Below are 22,923 nucleotides of genomic sequence, written 5' to 3' on the forward strand. Positions count from 1 at the left end.
GAGTAAGTATTTACTAAATATCCACTTTGTTCCCAGAATTTAAGAATATAGACTATGTATAAAAAAGTGTCCCTGGCTGGGAGCTATAGCCAACGCCTATAATCCCAGCAACTCACGAGGCTGGAAGAAGAGGAGGAGAAAAAGAAAAGAAAGAAAGAAAATTAGAACCTGCCCTGAAGAGCTTGCAATATAGTGGTTGAGGGAAGTCAAATATACCAATAAATTAACTGTACCAAAGATAATATGCCTTAAAGATTCTTCCTACCTTCCTTCTAGTTCTTCAGCAAGACCTGACAATTGGTCTCCAAAGCATACCTTCAATCTGTTGTCATCTTCAGAGAAGCTTGATTTTGAATTTCAGAAATAGCCTAATTTATGCTTCATAGATCGGACTCTCATTTTTTCTTCATTTGTTATCTGTTATTATGATCATTTCTTAACTCCAGATTGAACTGCTAGAGATGCTCCCATGTTACCCACTTTAAGGTGTATCTTTATGTTCTTCTCACACTACAGAGTCATCAGAAATCGGGCCTTCCTTGGTGATTCACACCACTGTCCCTTTTGGAGTTACATACTTGGAGCATAGCATCGAGGATGTGCAGGAGTTAATCTTCCAGCAGTTGGAAAACATTTTGCCAGGTTTGCCTCAGCCAGTTGCTACCAAATGCCTGAAATGGAGACATTCACAGGTAATCAGAGAATCAAGTGGTATGAACACAATCATTTTCATAGGAGTCCAGCACAACTGACTTGACTTTTTATCCTTCACCACTCTCTAGTATAAAAATAAGCAACAGAATCTTTGGTGCAACCGTGTGTTTGCCTAACAGAGAAGTGTAAATTCTTCAAGTTTCCTCATCCTGATATTTCTCAACAAGAGGTGCATGCAGTTTTTATCAATGTTATGTCCAAATTCTGACATCAGAAAATGTATACCCTGAAATTCCTATCATAAGCAAAGCAGGTTATATATCAAAATGCAGCTGCTTCTCTGGGGTTTTTCTAAATCAGGACTGTGGTTATATAGAAACCACTATAACCTCCCAAATTTTTGCAATATGTCAAAATAACCTTGTAAGTATATTTTGCTACCACAATTTTCATTTTTATTAAGTTCCTACTTTGGTTTTGACTGCTGCCAGCAGAGCTCTTTAGGGGAGAAAGATGAGTACCTGCATAGAACAGTTACTTGAACTGTTTTTCAGGGTTAGATAAACCTGCTGATTGCTCCACCAGGTCAAACTTAAAGCTCTTTATACTAAGTAAATGTTGACATTTGGGAAAATCTCTGCATAGAAGAAGTTTGTGAGTATTTATAGAAAAAGTCTTTTGATCTGTAAACTTGGTTGTGAAGTCACTTGGGGGTCAGTAGAGCAAATGGTAGATGGAGAAAAGATGCAGTGAATTGTCCATTTTTTTCCCTGAGATTTCTGGCCCATCGACTGACTGCCTTACCAGCACTTCTGGTCATCCAAGCTGGGAAGCCTTTGGAAAAAAGCGGTGTTGTGGGAAATTGCAGCAGATTTTGTATATTTAAAGGGCTTTTCAAAATCAGAGGAAATGGTAAATTACTTCCTAAAATATTGCAGCAGGTCTATGTGTTTATCCATATCTTCTCAAGTTAAATTATACAGTGAACCTTTGGGGAAAATATTTACTTAAACATGTCATGGTCACTTAGAAGACTTTGCTTTTTCCTTTTAAAAGCATTGAAAAATCTCAATAGTTAATGTCTTTAAATGATGTTTAACTCAATTTTAGCTTGGCTTGAAAAACGAAGTCAGGGAAATGATCTTGTTATAATTTGAAGCTGGATATATTACACACCAAGTCATTTGCAATTTATAACTATTCCTTTAAAAGAACAATAGTTTGTGAGGTTTCTTTTTGTGTCTTTCTCATAAATAATTTATTAATAAACTGAAAAACGTGGTTTTTAAAATCTACTTACTTCTAAAAATTTGACGTATTAATAAAAATAGATTTGTTCTAGCCATAAAATGTTGTGCAATATCACAAAATTTAATAAAATATTCTTTGAACACAATGTACATCCAAACCCTAGCCATAATTTTTATTGCAATTTGGATGTTGAAATTATTCCACTACATTTTCAAATCTTCAGTCATTGGCTACAAAATCTAAAAGGAAACCAGTTGTCATTCAGACTTAGAAGCTTGCATTTTCCACTATACATATACTTCTCTAGTATCTTGAGCATCGTTCTACAGGACATGACATTATTTTGTGTGGCAGAGATCTTACACAATTTATGTGCATATTACATCACCTTAGAAAAAGGAATAATTAATTAAAGGTCAAGAGATTTAATATCATTTAACTAGTTAGTTTTCAGCTACTCTTCTCAAGAAAGCATTTCTCCAAAGGTACATCTTAACCTTAAGAATTTGACAGAAATATATGTGTCCCAACCCTTCTCAGTACTTGCAATCAATTCATGTATGTTGTATATTAATATGTTCTAATACAGGGTGATGCAGGACAAAGGACAAAAAAGAAAGATGAGCAACCTGGTCATTTTAATCTTTCCTCCTTTTGGAATAGAGATACACTGCCCTCAAAGGGGAAAGTCCACCCATATTTTTTTTTTCCAGTTTAGGGCTCCCCTTGTGTTCCTTTCCTTTTTTCTCTCTCCCTGTTTTGTTTCTTCTGTTCTCCACACTCCTCCTCCTTCCTTTTTCACTCTATCTCTGAAATACAAATGACAGAGCCCTACACACCCTCACATTGTGAAAGCTTCCATAGAACACAGAGCTGGTGCCTCTTGACCCAAGCAATGCTGGGTGGTGTGGATTCCCCATCCCAGATATTTCAGGCTGGAAACTTGCCATCAATTTTATTTTATTTCCCTCTTCTCTTCTTTTGTGATGTTTACACTGCATCCTAGTACTATGGAGGTGGGGAAAAGAAAAGAAAGGAAAGGGACAGCAATGATGTAGTATGCCAAGCCCAGAATAGAGCAATTTAAAGATGTGATATATAATGTGCATATAATGTCAAAAGTAGGCCAGGTGCCATGGTGCATGCCTGTAATCCCAGCAGCTCAGGAGGCTGAGGCAGGAGGATCGCCAAGTTCAAAGCCAACCTCAGCAAAAGCAAGGTGCTACGCAACGCAGGGAGACCCTGTCTCTAAATAAAATAGGGCTATGGTATGACTCAGTGCTCGAGTGCCACTGAGTTCAACCCCTGGTACAAAAATAAATAAATAAATGAGCAAAAGCAAAATTAGTCTTATGACAATGAACTACTATACCCTAGAATGGTGAAAATCCAGAACACTGACAGCATCAAATACTGGTGAGGATGTGGAGCAATAGTAGCTCCCATTCATTGCTGGTGGGAATGCAATAAAGTACAGACTTTAGAAGACAGTTTAATAATTTCTTAGAAAGCTAGATATACTCTTACTACATGAACTAGCAGTCACTCTCCTTCCTATTTATTCCAGGGAGTTGGAGATTTATGTTCACACAAAATCTGCACGTGGATGTTCATACCAGCTTTATTTATAATTGCCAAAACTTAGAAGCATCAAAATGTCCATCAGTAAATGAATGAATGGATGAACTGTGGTACAATGGAATATTATTCAGCACTAGAAATAAATGAGCTATCAAGCCATAAAAAGATATGGAGGAAGTTTAAATGCATATTACTGAGTCAAATGAGCAAATCTGAAAAGTTACGTATTATATGATACCAACTATTTATGACAGTCTGAAAAAGATAAAGCTATAGAAACAGTGAAAAGGTCAGTGGTTGTCAAGGATTAGAAGGGAGGAGTGAGGAATGACTAGGCAGAGCAAAGATGTTTATGGTAGTCCTCTGATACTACAATGGTGAATATAGGTCATTATACATTTGAGCATGTACAACACCAAAGATGAACCTTAACATAAACTATGGACTTAGGGTAATAACGTTGTGTTCATGAAGTTTCATCAACTGTATCAAAAGTACCACTTAGTGGGAGATAATAGGGGTGTCTATAAATGTGTAAAGGGGTATATGAGAAATCTCTGTACCTTCCTCTTGATTTTGCTGTAAACTACCTGTATTAGTACATTTTCTATTACTATAATCAAATGCCTGAAGCTAGCTAACTTGAAAACAAAATAGATTTATTAGCTCCCAGTGTTGGAAGCTGAAAGTCCAAAGATCATGGCACTGGCCCTGGTGAGGGCCCTGTTAGCTGTGTCATCTCATGGTGGATGGCATCACAATGGCAAGAGCACATGCAAAAAGGAGAGATCACATGGGGAGACAGGAAGCCAGAGTAGGGAGGGGCTCTCTTACAACTTATTCTCACAAGAACTAACTCAGGATCCTACAAGAACTACCTTAATTGTTTCTGAGGACAGCACTCTCAACAAACCAACCAACTGCCACCAAGCTCCATTTCTTAAAAATCCCATCATTTCTTGCATTGCCACACTGATAGGACCAACCTACCAGTGCATGAACCTTTGGGGGACACACAGACCATATTCAAACCGTGGTACTCTTCTTTTATAAAAAATCATTATGAAAATAGTAAGTAAATAAATTCAAAATTTTAAATGTTTACTGGCAAATCCTAAATAAATTATTTATAATATATTGATTTTTAAAAGTAGTCACAAATTTAATAATGTGAACCCACTACAGTGATGAATATCTCAGAGAGATAAAGTAGCTTCCTTGAGCTCTCATGGGTAATAATGACAAGGCCAGCCTACTTGCCTCTCAGCCCTTTTCTCCCCACCATTCCATAGTGTTGCTATAACAAATTACCAGAAATTTTCTGGCTTGAAACAATACAAATTTATTAAGTTTGGGAAGTCAAAGGCAGAAACGAGTCTCACTGGGGAAAGGCAAGGTGCTATCAGGGCTGTAGTCCTTTCCAGAGAGTCTAGAAAGTAATCTAATCCCTTACTTTTTCTGTCTTGTAGAAGCTGTACACGCTCTTTGGCATGAGCCCTTCTTCCATCTTTAAAGCCAGCAACAGCAGGTTAAGTTCTTCTCACATGGCACCACTCCGACCTCTTCTCTGACCTCACTTTTCCTTTAAAGACTTTCGTGAGGACATTGATCCCATCTGGGATAATCCACTATAGTCTCCTCATCTCAGGTTCAGATGATTAGTAATTTTAATTCCATCTGCAGCCTTAATTCCTTCTTTCCACATAACAGAATGTATGTATATGTCCTACAGATTAAGATGTGTGCATCTTTATTTTTGTCTATCATACCCTCCTTTCCCTGGATCCCTTGTAGATCCCTTTAGGAAGCAGTGTTTCATAAAATCTTTGGAGAAGGCATCAACCCTCCAGCTACTATAATGGAGTAGTAGCTGCTATATGAGAGAAATATGAGAGTATTTTATTAGGAGAAGGCCATTTCTTCTTTCCTGGTAGTGTTCTTCCATGCCAAATGCTGTTTCTATCACATATCCACAATGGCAGCACAAGAGTAAAAAATGTTCATTCATTTATTCAGCAAGCATTTAATGCCTATGCCTAGTTCTCTGCTCTTGCCTAGAGATTAGTATTTGCCAAAGACCTTTTCCTAAGACTCTAAATTGAATTTTGTCTTAAGGAAAATAATGGTATGTTCTTTGGAGTGCTACTTTTAAATGAGGAGAGTGGCAGATGAAGAAAGAATGTGTCCGAACAACTTGGGAGCTGCTTCTGTGCCTCTGATTTTGGGTTTGAATAAAATACTTAAGTAGGTGGTTCAAGCAAACTTAGCAAAGCAAAAGCAGATTGTTTATGGTTCTCAGTTCTTCCTTTTGCAGCTATTTGCCTCCATAATTTAAATGTTTATCCAGTTAATATAATTTGATGCTTAGTCCATGATGCATTGCAGTAAGATTCCTGTAACAAGCAGGATATATTAACACTTTCAGCAGAAAAATAACCACTGGAAATGCCTTTCCATGTAAGTTGACAGGGACAGTTAGTCAGTTTGATAGTCTTAATACTCTGGTTGTAATTATTTGCTGTGCTTTCCTTTGTTTCAGTGTCTGTCATGGTGCCTTTCTTAAACTATACTTAATCTCCGATTTGTGTTCAGTTTTATTTCTAATTTTCTCCATCTTTCTTCATATCTAGAAAATGTTAGTGGCCCTTTTCTCCACTTTATTTAACATATTCATGAGTTGCTTTATTCTTTAAAATTACCAAATATATTTTCAAATACCAAATAGAACAGGAGAGGAAATTTAGGGCAGATAGTAGATGAACACATTAGTATCTTTGGTAAGATAAACTAATTTGGACTAGCCTATTAAATTTGTGCAGAAGAATTAGAAATCAATTGTCTTCTAAAATTATATTTTTTCACTTAGTCTTTTGCTTTAAGACCATGCCTTCTCTTTCCCCTTTCATTTTTTAAACAGAAGGATCATTAACTTTTAAAGGATCTGATAAAAGTCATGAAAATTCTCTTTGTTACCAAAATACATGTACACATAAACACAGAAATTGCATACAATTATAAGGCTTTATCAATACCTAAAGTTTTTCCATGAGTCCAGTGTTAGGAGTAACTCTATGAATGTCATACTACTGTAACCTGGATAAATCAAGAGTCCCTTGTAGCCCAGTCTTGGAACATTGTTACAGTCAAAGAAATACAATCCAGCAGTCAAAAGGAACTTAGCATGATTCCAGTCTTTAAACTTTAAAGAGTATACAAAATTCTTCATCTTCAGCAGTGCTTTTGAAAATCTTGTTTTTCATTCCTTGTATATATCACTTTTGGAAGATCCTCAGATTTTTCTCTTTGCACCCTGAACTCTTAATTTCCCATTAAAGCTTTATTGACAATTCACCATGTAGGCTTATCTCCTCCCCCACCCTTTTTCTTTCTTTCCTTTAGTCACACTAACATTCACATGACTGTCCTTTTTTCCCCCTTCTTAGACATGGATATCTTCACCCTTTTCAGTAGAAAGTCCTCCTATTTTTGGTTTTTCATTTCTTCCCTAACTGATTACCTCAGTTGGCATTTTACTTCCCAGCAGTTAGAAGGAATAAAAGAAAAAAGCAAATACACATCAGTTTAAGGCCAGAATTTTCCTTACAGATTTGTGTTTGTTGCAGGAAGGAAGTGATCACACAGAACAACCCATACATTTACATTATTCTCTCATAAAATTTATTTCTAGTGGATAATTGTATCTAATTTTAGCATTGAAAAGCCAGGCAGTCCTTAATATTTTAATATTTTCTCTTACACATTTTCTATTATCCTCATTTAGTTATTTTAGGTAAATTGGAATTGTAAGGCAGCCAAAGGATTGCTGTCTGCTTCAAAGCTATACCCTTATTTCCACAAGATTGGAACTGTCTTTCTGTGTTAGTCAGTTTTCTGTTACTATGAAAAAAAAAAATCTAAAGTAGCCAATGTATATAGAGAAAAAGTTTATTTTGGCTCACAGTTTTAGAGGTGCCTGTTCATGATTGATTGGCCCCATTGTTTTGAGCCTATGATTAGGCAGCACTTCATGGCAGGTGCATGTAGTGAAGTAGGAGCATATATCATGAGCAAAGGAGCAAAGAAATAAAGGAATAGGTCAGGGTCCCATTATCTCCTCCAATTCCAGCATGCCTTCAATAACGTAAGGAATTCCCACTAGACCCCATGTCTCAAAGGGTCCACCTCCTACTTATAACACCCGCTAGACCAAGCCTTTAACACATGGGCCTTTGGGGGACATATAAGATCCAAACTATAGCACATTCCAAGCCAGACATTTATTCTTCAATGTATCATCAGTTGGATCATGTACTTGAAATTTAAGATTTAATTTAGGGTTGTAGAAACAACCAAAGTAATTTGAACTTAAATCTTTTTAATAAAATGGATGGTCGATCTTGATAATTTTTTAAACAATTTTTAGATATCACTAAAAATATATAGCTAATATATTTATTGCTTTACTGGGGTCGTCAAACTGATTCTAAAAGCAGTTTTAAGTCTGGCACCATAAAAGACATTGACCAGTCATTATACCATGTGTATAATAAATATGTAGCCATGATTTCTTGGTCATTCTGCAACTAGGACTTTGACATTTATCTCATATTTATACTTCATGATTTCTGATTCTTTTTTTTTTAATTTTTTATTGTGGGTTGTTCAAAACATTACAAATTTCTTGACATATCATATTCCACACTTTGATTCAAGTGGGTTATGAACTCCCACCTTCACCCCATACCCAGATTGCAGAATCACATCAGTTACACATCCATTGATTTACAAATTGCCATACTAGTGTCTGTTGTGCTCCGCTGCCTTTCCCGTCCTCCACCCTCCCCCCTCCCCACCTCTCCCCTCCCCTCCTCTCCTCTCTCTCTACCTCCTCCACTGTATAACCCTGAGGGTCTCCTTCCATTACCATGCAATTTCCCTTCTCTCTCCCTTTCCCTCCCACCTCTCATCCTGTTAAATGTTAATCTTCTTCTCCTGCTCTTCGTCCCTACTCTGTTCTTAGTTACTCTCCTTATATCAAAGAAGACATTTGGCATTTGTTTTTTAGGGATTGGCTGGCTTCACTTAGCATAATCTGCTCTAATGCCATCCATTTCCCTGTAAATTCTATGATTTTGTCATTTTTTAATGCAGAGTAATACTCCATTGTGTATAAATGCCACATTTTTTTTATCCATTCGTCTATTGAAGGGCATCTAGGTTGGTTCCACAGTCTTGCTATTGTGAACTGTGCTGCTATGAACATCGATGTAGCAGTGTCCCTGTAGCATGCCCTTTTTAGGTCTTTAGGGAATAGACCAAGAAGGGGAATAGCTGGGTCAAATGGTGGCTCCATTCCCAACTTTCCAAGAAATCTCCATACTGCTTTCCAAATTGGCTGCACCGATCTGCAGTCCCACCAGCAATGTACAAGTGTACCCTTTTCCCCACATCCTCGCCAGCACTTGTTGTTGTTTGACTTCTTAATGGCTGCCAATCTTACTGGAGTGAGATGGTATCTTAGGGTGGTTTTGATTTGCATTTCTCTGACAGCTAGAGATGTTGAGCATTTTTTCATGTACTTGTTGATTGACTGTATGTCCTCCTCTGAGAAGTGTCTGTTCAGGTCCTTGGCCCATTTGTTGATTGGGTTATTTGTTTTCTTAATGTCTAATTTTTTGAGTTCTTTGTATACTCTGGATATTAGGGCTCTATCTGAAGTGTGAGGAGTAAAGATTTGTTCCCAGGGTGTAGGCTCCCTATTTACCTCTCTTATTGTTTCTTTTGCTGAGAAAAAACTTTTTAGTTTGAGTAAGTCCCATTTGTTGATTCTAGTTATTAACTTTTGTGCTATGGGTGTCCTATTGAGGAATTTGGAGCCCGACCCCACCGAATGTAGATCGTAGCCAACTTTTTCTTCTATCAGACGGCGCGTCTCTGATTTGATATCAAGCTCCTTGATCCATTTTGAATTCACTTTTGTGCATGGCGAGAGAAAGGGATTCAGTTTCATTTTGTTGCATATGGATTTCCAGTTTTCCCAGCACCATTTGTTGAAGATGCTATCCTTCCTCCATTGCATGTTTTTAGCCCCTTTATCAAATATAAGAAAGTTGTAGTTTTGTGGATTGGTTTCTGTGTCCTCTATTCTGTACCATTGGTCCACCCGTCTGTTTTGGTACCAGTACCATGCTGTTTTTGTTACTATTGCTCTGTAGTATAGTTTGAAGTCTGGTATCGCTATACCGCCTGATTCACACTTCCTGCTTAGCATTGTTTTTGCTATTCTGGGTCGTTTATTTTTCCATATGAATTTCATGATTGCTTTCTCTATTTCTACAAGAAATGCCGTTGGGATTTTGATTGGCATTGCATTAAACCTATAGAGAACTTTTGGTAATATCGCCATTTTGATGATGTTAGTTCTGCCTATCCATGAACAGGGTATATTTTTCCATCTTCTAAGATCTTCTTCTATTTCTCTCTTTAAGGTTCTGTAGTTTTCATTGTATAAGTCTTTCACCTCTTTTGTTAGGTTGATTCCCAAGTATTTTATTTTTTTTGAAGATATTGTGAATGGAGTGGTTGTCCTCATTTCCATTTCAGAGGATTTGTCACTGATATACAGGAATGCCTTTGATTTATGCGTGTTGATTTTATATCCTGCCACATTGCTGAATTCATTTATTAGCTCTAATCGTTTCTTTGTAGACCCTTTTGGGTCTGCTAGGTATAGAATCATGTCATCTGCAAATAGTGATAATTTAAGTTCTTCTTTTCCTATTTTTATGCCTTTAATTTCTTTCGTCTGTCTAATTGCTCTGGCCAGTGTTTCGAGAACTATGTTGAACGGAAGTGGAGAGAGAGGGCATCCCTGTCTTGTTCCAGATTTTAGAGGGAATGCCTTCAGTTTTTCTCCATTCAGAATGATGCTAGCCTGAGGCTTAGCATAGATTGCTTTTACAATATTGAGGTAGGTTCCTGTTATCCCTAGTTTTTCTAGAGCTTTGAACATAAAGGGATGCTGTACTTTGTCGAATGCTTTTTCCGCATCTATCGAGATGATCATATGGTTCTTATTTTTAAGTCTATTGATGTGGTGAATAACATTTATTGATTTCCGTATATTGAACCAGCCTTGCATCCCAGGGATGAATCCTACTTGATCATGGTGTACAATTTTTTTGATATGTTTTTGTATCCGATTCGCCAGAATTTTATTGAGGATTTTTGCATCTAGGTTCATTAGAGATATTGGTCTGTAGTTTTCTTTCTTTGAAGTGTCTTTGTCTGGTTTAGGTATCAGGGTGATGTTGGCCTCATAGAATGAATTTGGAAGTTCTCCCTCCTTTTCTATTTCCTGAAGTAGCTTGAAAAGTATTGGTATTAGTTCTTCTTTAAAGGTTTTGTAAAATTCTGCTGTATACCCATCTGGACCTGGGCTTTTCTTAGTTGGTAGTCTTTTTATGGTTTCTTCTATTTCCTCAATTGATATTGGTCTGTTTAGGTTTTCTATATCCTCCTGACTCAATCTGGGCAGATCATATGACTTAAGAAATTTATCTATGCCTTCACTATCTTCTAATTTGTTGGAGTATAAGGATTCAAAATAGTTTTTGATTATCTTCTGTATTTCTGAAGTGTCTGTTGTGATATTGCCTTTTTCATCCCGTATGCTAGTAATTTGAGTTCTCTCTCTTCTTCTCTTCGCTAGCATGGCTAAGGGTCTGTCGATTTTGTTTATTTTTTCAAAGAACCAACTTTTAGTTTTGTCAATTTTTTCAATTGTTTCTTTTGTTTCAATTTCATTAATTTCAGCTCTGATTTTAATTATTTCTTGCCTTCTACTTGTTTTGCTGTTGTTTTGCTCTTCTTTTTCAAGGATTTTGAGATGAAGTATGAGATCATTTATTTGTTGGTTTTTTCTTTTTTTAAGGAATGAACTCCAAGCAATGAATTTTCCTCTTAGAACTGCTTTCAATGTGTCCCATAGATTCCGATATGTTGTGTCTGTGTTTTCATTAATCTCTAAGAATTTTTTAATTTCCTCCTTGATATCTTCTATAACCCATTGATCATTCAGTAACCTATTGTTCATTCTCCAAGTGATGTATGCTTTTTCCTTCCTTCTTTTATCGTTGATTTTCAGTTTCATTCCATTATGATCAGATAAGATGCATGGTATTATCTCTACTCCTTTATATTGTCTAAGAGTTGCCCTGTGACATAATATATGATCTATTTTAGAGAAGGATCCATGTGCTGCTGAGAAAAAAGTGTAACTGCTTGATGTTGGGTGGTATACTCTATATATGTCAATTAGGTCTAGGTTATTAATAGTGTTATTGAGTTCTATAGTTTCCTTATTCAACTTTTGTTTGGAAGATCTGTCCAGTGGCGAGAGAGGTGTGTTGAAGTCTCCCATGATTATGGTATGGTGGTCGATTAGACTCTTGAACTTGAGAAGAGTTTGTTTGACGAACATAGCTGCACCATTGTTTGGGGCATAAATATTTATGATTGTTATGTCTTGTTGTTGTATGGTTCCCTTAAGCAGTATGTAGTGTCCCTCTTTATCTCTTTTGATTAACTTTGGCTTGAAATCTATTTTATTTGATATGAGTATGGACACTCCTGCTTGTTTCCGAAGTCCATATGAGTGATATGATTTTTCCCAACCTTTCACCTTCAGCCTATGTATGTCTTTTCCTATCAAATGCGTCTCCTGTAGGCAGCATATTGTTGGGTCTTGTTTTGTGATCCATTCTACTAGCCTGTGTCTCTTAATTGGTGAGTTTAAGCCATTAACATTTAGGGTTATTATTGAGATATGGGTTGTTCTTCCAGCCATATTTGTTTATTTCTGTTACTAAACATGGTTTGTTTTCCTCTTTGATTATTTCCCCCCCCCTTTACTGTCCTACCTCCCACTGTTGGTTTTCATTGTTATTTTCCATTTCCTCTTCCTGTAATGCTTTGGCGAGGATGTTTTGAAGAGATGGTTTTCTAGCTGCGAATTCTTTAAACTTTTGTTTATCGTGGAAGGTTTTAATTTCATCTTCCATCCTGAAGCTTAATTTCGCTGGATACACAATTCTTGGTTGGAACCCATTTTCTTTCAGTGTTTGAAATATGTTATTCCAGGATCTTCTAGCTTTCAGAGTCTGTGTTGAAAGATCAGCTGTTATCCTAATTGGCTTACCCCTAAATGTAATCTACTTCCTTTCTCTTGTAGCTTTTAAAATTCTCTCCTTATTCTGTATGTTGGGCATCTTCATTATAATGTGTCTAGGTGTGGATCTCATGATTTTGCACATTCGGCGTCCTGTAGGCTTCTAGGATTTGGGATTCTGTCTCATTCTTCAAGTCTGGGAAGTTTTCTTGTATTATTTCATTGAATAGACTTCTCATTCCTTTGGTTTGGAGCTCTGTACCTTCCTGTATCCCAATGACTCTTAAGTTTGGTCTCTTAATGTTATTCCATATTTCTTGGATGTTCTGCTCATGGTTCCTTAACAGTCTTGCTGAGCTGTCTATGTTCTTTTCCAGTTGAAATACTTTGTCTTCATTGTCTGATGTTCTATCTTCTAAGTGTTCTACTCTGCTGGTAGTATTCTCCATTGAGTTTTTAAGTTGGTTTATTGCTTCCTGCATTTCTAGGATTTCTGTTTGTTTGTTTTTTATAACCTCTATCTCCCTGTATAGTTGATCCTTTGCTTCCTGGATTTGTTTGCGTAATTCGTTGTCGAAGTGATCTTTCATTGTCTGATTTTGCTGTTTAATGTCTTCCTTGATACTCCAGATCATTTGAAGCATGTATATCCTGAATTCTTTATCTGACATTCCATCTGCTGCAGCTGTTACCTCTTCTAAAGTTGCGTTGACCTGCATTGCTTGTGGTCCTTTCTTTCCTTGTCTTTTCATACTGCTTGCGTATCTTTCCTGCAGGTGCGGGCGGCAGCTCTGCTCTCTCCTTATTCCAATTGGGGTTTCGTGGCTACCACGCCGGCAGGTCACTGGGCCTGTTCTGGGAGCTGGCGGCGGCTCTGTTCTGCCCCTGCTCCGATTGGGGTGACGAGTGTACCACGCCGGCAGGCCACCGGGCCTGATCCGCCGGTCGGTTGCAGGTTTGCCTACCCTGCAGGCGCAGGAGGCGGCTCTACTCTGCCCCTACTCCAAATGGGGTGACGTGTCTGTCGTACCGGCAGGCCACTGGGCCTGTCCCGCTGGTCGGTCGCAGATCTGCCCACCTTTCGGGCACGGGTGGAGGCTCTGCTCTGCCCCTACTCCAATTGGGGTGTCGTGACTACCCCGCCTGCAGGACGCTGGGCCTGTTCCTGGCACGGGCGGCGACTTTGCTCTGCCACTACTCCAATTAGGGTGGTGTTTGTACCACGCCGGCAGGCTCCTGGGCCTGATCCGCCGGTCTGTTGTAGGTCTGCCTACCTTGGAGGCGTGGGCGGCGGATCTTCCCTGCCCCTCCTACCACGCCTGCGGACCTCTGGGCCTGATCTGCAGGTTGATCACTGGTCTGCTCACCCTGCGGGCACAGGTGGCGGTTCCGCTCCGCCCCCACTCCAATTGGGGTCACGTGACCACCACACCGGCAGGGCCTGATCCGGGCGTGGCAGAAGGATCTCCTCTGCCCCTACTCCAGTTGGGGTGATGTGTGTACCACACTGGCAGGCCACTGGGCCTGACCCACCAGGCTGTCACAGGTCTGTTTACCTTGCCAGCGCGAACGGCGGCTCTGCCCTGCCCCTCCTACCACGCCCATGTACCACTGGGTCGCGGGTCTGCCCACCTTGCGGGTGCAGGTGGCGGCTCCGCTCAGCCCCCTCTCCAATTGGGGTCACGCGGTCACCACGCTGGCGAGCCGCTGGGCCTGCTCTGGGCGCTGGCGGCGGCCCGGCTCCTCCCCTCTGGCTCGACGACAAATTGAGGAGACTCGGGTGACTGTGCCTCACCCCCCCTACCAGGAGACCAACTGCTTATGTCACCGCTGGTATTGATGAAGTTCTCTCCTCCGCCGCTTTCTGCTGACATCAGATCTCTGCCATGTTGGTATCCTATGCGAATGGCAGCATTTCGTTCCCCTTGCCAGGCAACCAAAGCAATGGATGAGTCCTGACCGGCCCTCAGCAGGACCCGGACCGAGAAGCAGTTTCCATGGGCTCCTAGCCCCGGGCCAGGGAAGTTCCGGGAGCCGGAACTCGGCCGCTCTGTGCTCTGTGTAAGCTCCTATAAGTGTAAGCTCCAAGAAGCAGTCCCCGCGGGCTCAGTTCCGGGAGCTGGAATTCGGCTGCTTAGTGCTTGGTGTATGCTCTGATAGGCGCAGGGTCCAAGAAGCAGCCTCCGCAGGCTCCGCAGCCCTGGGCCAGGGCGGTTCCGGGACGGTTCCGGGAGCCGGAACTCGGCCGCTCTGTGCTCTGTGTAAGCTCCTATAAGTGTAAGCTCCAAGAAGCAGTCCCGCGGGCTCAGTTCCGGGAGCCGGAATTCGGCTCCTTAGTGCTTGGTGTATGCTCTGATAGGCGCAGGGTCCAAGAAGATTTCTGATTCTTAATGTGGTGTAATTGTGATCTTGGACTTGGGAGTTGGGCAGACTTAGGTTCTCCATGCATGCCTTTGGGCAAAGAGACTACAAAACTAAACCTCAGAGTCCTCATCTGTAAAATGCAACAATTGAACTGACCCCTTAGAATTCTGATTAGAGTGAAATTGAATAACACAGCAGAAAACATCTACTACAGACACATAAAGGAGGTTGTCAATTAATACTATAAATAGTGGCAATAAGAGAAGAGGAAATTTGAGACGATATGAAAGTACTTGGTTAGTCATATCTTTGCTGGGAGCTTAGCTCTGTGTAGTTCTTGCTCTCTTTCCTTGAATACTTCTATTCGTGCCCTACTGTTTCTTTTTTATTACTCTCTTCTCTTGAGAGTTTCTCTCTTCTCTCTGTTTCGCATGTATTAGTAGTTCCATAAAGGGATATTTCAGAAAAAGTGATTCAGTACTAGGGGCTCTCACTCTTGGTTGTACCCACAAAGGCCTATTCAATAACAACAGAACAAGGTGAGGTGAGGTGGTAGATGCCTGAGGACACAAAGAGCTCTTGCCAGTTGGGTTTTCTTTCTTTTTCTTCTCTTTTTCTTTTTAAGGTTTAAAGATTTTTTAGCTTTTGCCATTCATTTACAAACTAACTTACACATTTTCCAGCATTTGATAATTTAACACATTTGTGCCATGAGTCAGCAGTTCCTGTCATGAAGTTATGGCCACAAGAGTGCTCTTGCCTATATGCCATAAGTTTGTAGTGACCTTTGGACAGCAACATGGGCCCCTTGGGATGGGTGGATGTGACATGACCTAATTTATCAGCAACAGGAAACCTAGCAGGTGTCAGTTTTAAACATTCCATTGAGTGATCTCCCCTCTCTGTGTCACTGGCACATAAACCAGCCACTTGCTTTAGTTTCCTGTGAGGTATATATGTGTGTGTGTGTGTGTGTGTGCATATATATATATATATATATATATATATATATATATATATATGAGATCATCAGCTGAGAAGTTCTGATCACTAAGTCAGGATGCACAGTCACAGCTTAATTGAAGTTTATATGAGCAGATATTTCCTCTTTTCACAAAATTTCATATTATGTGAACCATTAAATGTTTTAATACATACGAGTTGAATGAAACCATTTTTTTCTCAGGCACTCTTTGGACTTACCCTGCCTTGTAGCCACTACCACACTTCTTTAAAGTAACTAATTATTTTGAACAGCAATACTGTATAGAAAACTTTTAAAAGGAGGTTGTGCCATTTGTTCAGTATAAATACCATATGTGTGTATGTGTGTACATCTGTATGTATGTGTATATACATGTGTGTACATATAGATATACACCCACATGTATACATACATATATATACACTTACATATATACACATGCATCTCCGTACCCAGAACTAAATATTAATTCCATATATATATATATATATATATATATATATATGAACACTCACACACGAATGTATGTTTGTGTTTATATATAAATATATAGATATTGATATAGATATCTATACCTGGTATGAATACTTAAAACCAGATGGTGGATGTTCTTACGAGGGCATAGATGTCCTAAGAGAAATAGGCCTTATTCCAGAACTATTTCATGAAGGATAAGTCTGCTTGATCTATTTAGAGTAGACACTAGTATTGTGCTACAAAGTTTACTAAAGAAGTTGACAAGAACCAGACTGACATTAAAATTAATAATATATCCTCATGTTTTCATTCTCTCACATTTGTTGAACTGTTACTGTGTGCCAAACATTGTACTGAGTTCTAAAACCTCAAAGACATCTCCCTTCCTTTAAGGAGTTTTCCATACAGTCAAACAACAAGGGTGACCAATAAACAGATACATGATGAAGTGCAGTTTGCCATACAAAAGGGATGCACAATGTATGTGAGCACAGAGCAGACTTGAGGTGGAAGTGGTAGCTTCCTAAAAGATATCCTTGGAAAAGCTAAAAATTGCAAAATGAGGAAGCCAGGCAAGCAAGGGGAGTGATGTTGAAGCAATTTGCAACAACATATACCCTTTCCCAGAGGCAAAAGTGCATTTGAGGAATGGTTAGTAACTCAGTTTGGTAAAAATGTAGGGCACAACTAGAATATGGGACAATGAGGTTGGAGAGAGAAACTGAATCCAGTGCTTCTGGTTTGCCATGCTAAGCTACCTGGATATTCAGCTAAGTTATGGTGCTGCCAGTGTTCTCTGGCTAGGACATGGTTGCTGTCAGTCAGAAGTGTCTGAAGTAGAGGGTTTGTGGTTTCTGTTTCAGATCTCTTATTCATCCCTTCACCATTGGCTTCATTATCTGTTGTAGTACTTCTGTGTGCCATGTTAGACCCCATCAGTATTTTAAGCATATATTTTGTTCTCTCTCTCCCCAAAATGTCACTTATTAATCCCTTTTTCTGTGAGGTTCAGGGAGTATGTAACTTACTTACTCTTCCAACTACTCTATGGATTTTATATTCCTTTCCCCTTTGCACAGGTGAGAAAGTTGAGGACTGGAGAGCTCAGGTACCTTGTGTGGGGTTGAGATGCTAAGAAGTAACAAAACTGGAATTCAAACCAACCCTATTTAAAAAGCTTTTTCATACCTCCTTTTACTGCTGGTAATTTTTCTGAGTGCTGGCTTTTTCCCAATTACAACACATTTTTATACCATCTTTCTTTTCCTGCTGTCAGCTAGAAATAATCATAGTTAACATTTTTTATACTCTGGTTTTAGAAAGTACTTTTATACTTGTTTTCATTTGATCCTCACAACAGTTCTGACAGATCAGGAAGTAAATATTATCTTTGCTTTAAATGAGGAAACTGAGGTACTTATTGAATGCTTTGCCTAAAGTGATGCAATAAAATAAAAATCAGAACATATTACTTTAGATTCAAAGGTCCATGTTTCACACCTTACATGAAAAATAGCTAAAAATGCATCTTAGAGCCAAGTGTGGTGGCGTACACTTGTAATCCCAAAGGCTCAGGAGGCTGAGGCAAGAAGTTTACAAATTCAAGGCCAGTCTCAGCAACTTAGTAAGGTCCTAAGCAACTTAGTGAGACACTGTCTCAAAATAAAAAATAAAAAGGCCTGGGGGCATAGCTCAGTGGTTGTGCACCCCTGAGTTCAATACCCAGTACCAAAAAAAAAAAAAAAAGGATCATATCATAGACCTAAACATAAAACCTTACACTGCAAAACTTCTAGATGAAAAATATAAGAGAAAATCTTTATGACCTTGGGGTTAGTAAACATTTCTTAGAACACAAAAAGTACAACCCATTAAAAAGAAATTGATACACTGAGCTTGATGAAAAGTAAAAACAGCATCTTTGAAAGATACTGTTAGGGAAATGAAAAGATAGCCATAGACTTGGAGAAAATCTACAAAGCACATATTTGATAAAAGACTGGCATATTGACTATATGAAGAATTCCCACAAATCAATAATAAAAGTATATAAACTGCTTAAAAACAGGCAAAAGATTTGAAAGTGTACTTCATTAAAGAAGAAATTTGAATTTAACCAGGGAGCAATAAAAATGCTACACTAAGAACTTTTTTTCATTATTGAAAGAAATTAAAGAAGACCTAAATGAATGAAAAGATGTCATATATTGAAATACTTGATGTATTTAAGATGGCAGTATTACTCAAAGTGATCTTACAGATTCATTACTATATCAAAACCTGAGTGGTCTATGCAAAAAATGAAAAATCTAATCATAAAATTTATATAGGATTCCATGGAATCCCTAAATAGCCAAAACAATTCTTGAAAAAGAATATCTAAGTTGAATAACTCACATTTTCCAATTTCAAAGCTACTACAAAGCCACAGTAACCAAGAAAATATGGCAGTGTCATAAAGATAGACATAGATCAATGGAACAGAATTGAAAGTCCAGAAATAAATCCATACCCATAGCCAGTTGATTTCTGTGATCCTAAGCACATTCAAAGGGGAAAGAATACTTTCTTCAACATATGGCACTAGAGCAACTGGATCCTTATACCAAAAAAAAAAAAAAAAAAAGTGAAGCTAGACTCTTATCTCACACTGCATAAAAATTCATCCAAAATGGAACAAAAACCTAAATATACAAGATAAAACCAGAATGTTCCTTAGGAAAAAAACAGGAGTAAATCTTCACAATCATGGATTCAGTGATGGTATTTTAGATTTGACAACAAAAATATGAGCAATAAAAGAAAAGATAATTTGGACTGCCTCAAAGTTCAAAAAGGATTATCAAGAAAGTAGAATGACAACTAACAACAATGCTCAGAATGAGAGAAAATACTGATGAGTATATGATAAGAATTTACTATCCAAAATATATAAAGAACTCTTACAACTCAACAACAACAACAACAAAAATGCCCAATTAAAAAATTAACAAAGGACCTGAATAGGCATTTTGCCAGAGAAGAAGTAAAAATGGCCACATGAAAACAGGCCCAATATTACTTTTCAAAGGTGAAATGCAAATCAAAACCACAAAGAGATACAATGAAATGACACCCACTGGAATGGCTATTGTTTTTTAAAATGTAAAATGACAGGTGTTCATGAAATATAGAGAAGTGAAATGATTGTACTTGCTGGTAGGAAAAATGGTTCAGCCACTATCACTGGTGGTTCCTCAATAAGTTAATCATAGGATTACAATATCACCCAGCAATTCCATTTCTAGGTATATAATCAAAAGAATTGAAAATGTGTGTAAAATGTTCTTAGCAGCACCATTAAAATAGTCAAAAGGTGTTAAATAGCCCAAATGCCTACCTACTGATGAACAGATAAACAAAATGTGGTATATCTGTATAGTATAATATGATTCTGCTATAAAAAGTGATCAAGTACTTATACATGCTACAACATGGATGAACCTTGAAACCATTATGCTAGGGAAAGACGCCAGTCACAAAGGCTGCATCTTGAAAGATTCTATTTTTATGAAATATCCATTATAGACAAATCCAGAGAGAGAAAACAATTTATTGTTTGCCAGTGGATATGACTAATGGAAAATTTCATCTTTATTACATACAAAAAAAGAAAAAATATGGAAACAGGTCAGAACACAAAAAGATACTGAATATCATTGGTCATTAAGGAAATGCTATTTAAAACTACCATGAGATACCATGACATACCTACAAGAATGATTCAAGTCAAAAATTCTGAAGATGCCAAGTACTAGAAAGGAAAGGAAGCAACTGGAACTCTCATGTATCACTCTTGAGAATGCAAAATGGCACAGCCACTTTGGGAAACAGTTTGGCTGCTTCCTACAAAGTTAAATATACACTATAACCTAGTGACCCCATTCTCTGGGATGAAATGAAAATATATATCCACACAAAACCTGTATGCAAATGATCGTAGAAGCTTTGTTAATAATTGCCCCAAACTGAAAATAACTCAAATATTCATCACCTGATAAATAGTTTAAAATTATTGCACATTCACAAATAAAAAAACTACTTGGTAATAAAAGAGAACAAACTGGTAATTAATACATAAGTGAATCTCAGAAGCATTATCTAAATGGAAGAAATCAGACTCAAAGTCTATTTATATGACTTTCTGGAAGAGACATAAATGGATTGGAAGTTGTCAAAGACTATGATTCCAAGGATGGATCAACTTCAGAGAAGAAGGAAGTTTGGGGAGGTGATGGAAATGTTCTCTATATTGTTTGTAGTGGTGTTTACATGACTATATCCACTGACAAAATTTATAGAACAGTCCACAGAAAAAGGATAGATTTTACTGTATGTTAATTATACCTCAATTAAGTTGACTTTAAGAACCACCTGTGCTTTGTGTCCTCCATTATTATCTCTCTTGAGGAGAAGAATTGGCTCTTATTTTCACAGTACTAAAAGTGGAAGGAAGGCTATTTCTAGATCTGAAGATCAGAATGGCTTCCTTCTTTTTGTGGCAATCTCACAGCCCAGACATAAAGTTGTTGGGTTACTTCAGCACGAATGAGAATCAAAGAAATGTCAGTGGGCAGACTGCAGGGTAGTTCAGAGGAGATAGGATGGGGAATGGGAGAAAGGATGCAGGATTCATTCCGTGGGCAACTAGGCAGCTGTTGGCTTAATTGAGGGAAGAAATAGTGGTAAGGCTCCATTGAGGAGGAAAAATGATTTTCACTTTATCTCTAGATTGGCCATTTAAAGCATTTTTTGGCCCTCTGTATCCTAGAATCTCAAGCAATTGGGTCTTTGAGAGATTGTAAAGGAGCATTCATATTTAGGCGAAAACCAAAAGATTCCAAATCTGTGGTATCACCCATCAGAAAGGAAATGGATTTTGAACCCTCACAGCTTTCATAGTGTTCAGCAACTACTAGGAACAAAAATAACTTTGAAGAATTAATGAATGAACATGCTAAAACTTGCTGAAGGGCAGAACAATATTCTATAAAATTAAAAATGCTAAAGGGAAATTGATACAACTATTGTCTTTTCTGTTATTACTGCAACAGTACTAGAGAAAGCCATATCTTATTCTTTATTGTGTGCTTGTTCTGAACAAATGCTCATCAAAATAGACTACTCAGTGTTTTCAGGACCTTAAAAGATAGAATAGATCTAAACAGATTCAATGTAGACCTCATCAGTTAAATATACAATTTCAGCAAAGTATATCCTTTGCAGTTTGAGCCCACTAAAGCTGCTACATGGATCATATAATTGATTTGTGGCACATTCTGCCTGCATCTATCCAATGGTTTATTAAAATAGAATAGACAAATACCAATAAACTGAAAAGCTCCACTGAGAATTCAACCCAACCACATCACTTTCTTCATATCTAGGGTATTGCAACCAATAGTAATTTTATGGCAGCTCCCTAGTTCCGGACTCAGAGCTCTGTAGCTAGGAGTCCATAATATAAGCAATACTTTCCCTAAAGCACGACAAAGAAACGGGATTATGAAATCACCATTAAATATAATAGAACACTGGAGAGATGGGTAGAACAGAGGAAAGATAAAATGATGAACACAACACATAACAACCAATTAAAAATGTACCATCTTTGCAGGAAAGTACCTATGTATTTATAAAACTGTGTATGAGTATTAAGTACTATAGCATAAGACAATATAGGACTGAGACCCTCAAAAATCAGTGACCAAAAGAGGTACAACATTCAAAGAAATAAGACTAAAAGTAGTAGTCTAAGTGGTATAATCAGCATCCCAATTTTATCATTATTATCCCAGTAAATCAGTTATCTTCAATAATATGCAGTGTGTGGTTAAGAGATCATCTTTATCATCATTTTTCTTAATACTATAGCAAATGTATTTCATGTATATATGACATCTGTCATGCCATAATAATTGAGCAGAGAAAAATGTTAAGGAATAATTTTAAAAAGATAGAGACGTAAATTGGCCAGGTCACTCAGAAAAGGTGATTTCTTTACTCTCTGACACCTATAGCTTTCTAGGATATATTTGCTTTGTCCTGTTGTTTTTAGGATGATGGCAAGTTCAACATAGTAGCGACTGCATGGTAGAGCAAATCTGCTCACCTTTTAGCAGCTGGGAAGAGAGAGGAAGATGAGGGGCATTACCTCTTAAAGACTCCATCACTTCCCAACAACATCATGGACTGGTGACTAAGCCTTAACAACATGGGCATTTGAGCGACACTTAATCAAACCATAACACATACACACTTTTCTATATTGTACATACTTTTCAAGGTATTCTTGATAATAGCAGTTAATGAGATGAGATCTTCACTTCCTATATGAAATTCAGGCTGATTCAAATATTCTCGATGCCTTTGCCCAGTGTCTATAGAAAGTGAACCAGAAGCA

The 22,923-nt window shown here is 38.0% G+C and overlaps 1 protein-coding gene across 4 annotated transcripts in view; it reads left to right on the forward strand.

Annotated features, from left to right (window-relative positions):
- Positions 1-22,923, forward strand: part of Rnls (renalase, FAD dependent amine oxidase) — a 345,747-nt gene that overhangs the window by 264,888 nt on the left and 57,936 nt on the right. For all 4 annotated transcript variants that reach the window (XR_011707328.1, XM_027949245.3, XM_071611247.1 and 1 more), the window contains one exon: positions 517-692. Coding sequence is in view for 3 of the 4 variants with exons in the window: in XM_027949245.3 (XP_027805046.1) it covers positions 517-692 (176 nt within the window). In the remaining variant the exon portion in view is untranslated. The remainder of the gene's footprint in view (positions 1-516; positions 693-22,923) is intronic.

This window comes from Marmota flaviventris, chromosome 4 (genome assembly GCF_047511675.1).
Source record: "Marmota flaviventris isolate mMarFla1 chromosome 4, mMarFla1.hap1, whole genome shotgun sequence".
In the NCBI taxonomy this organism is placed as follows: domain Eukaryota; kingdom Metazoa; phylum Chordata; class Mammalia; order Rodentia; family Sciuridae; genus Marmota; species Marmota flaviventris.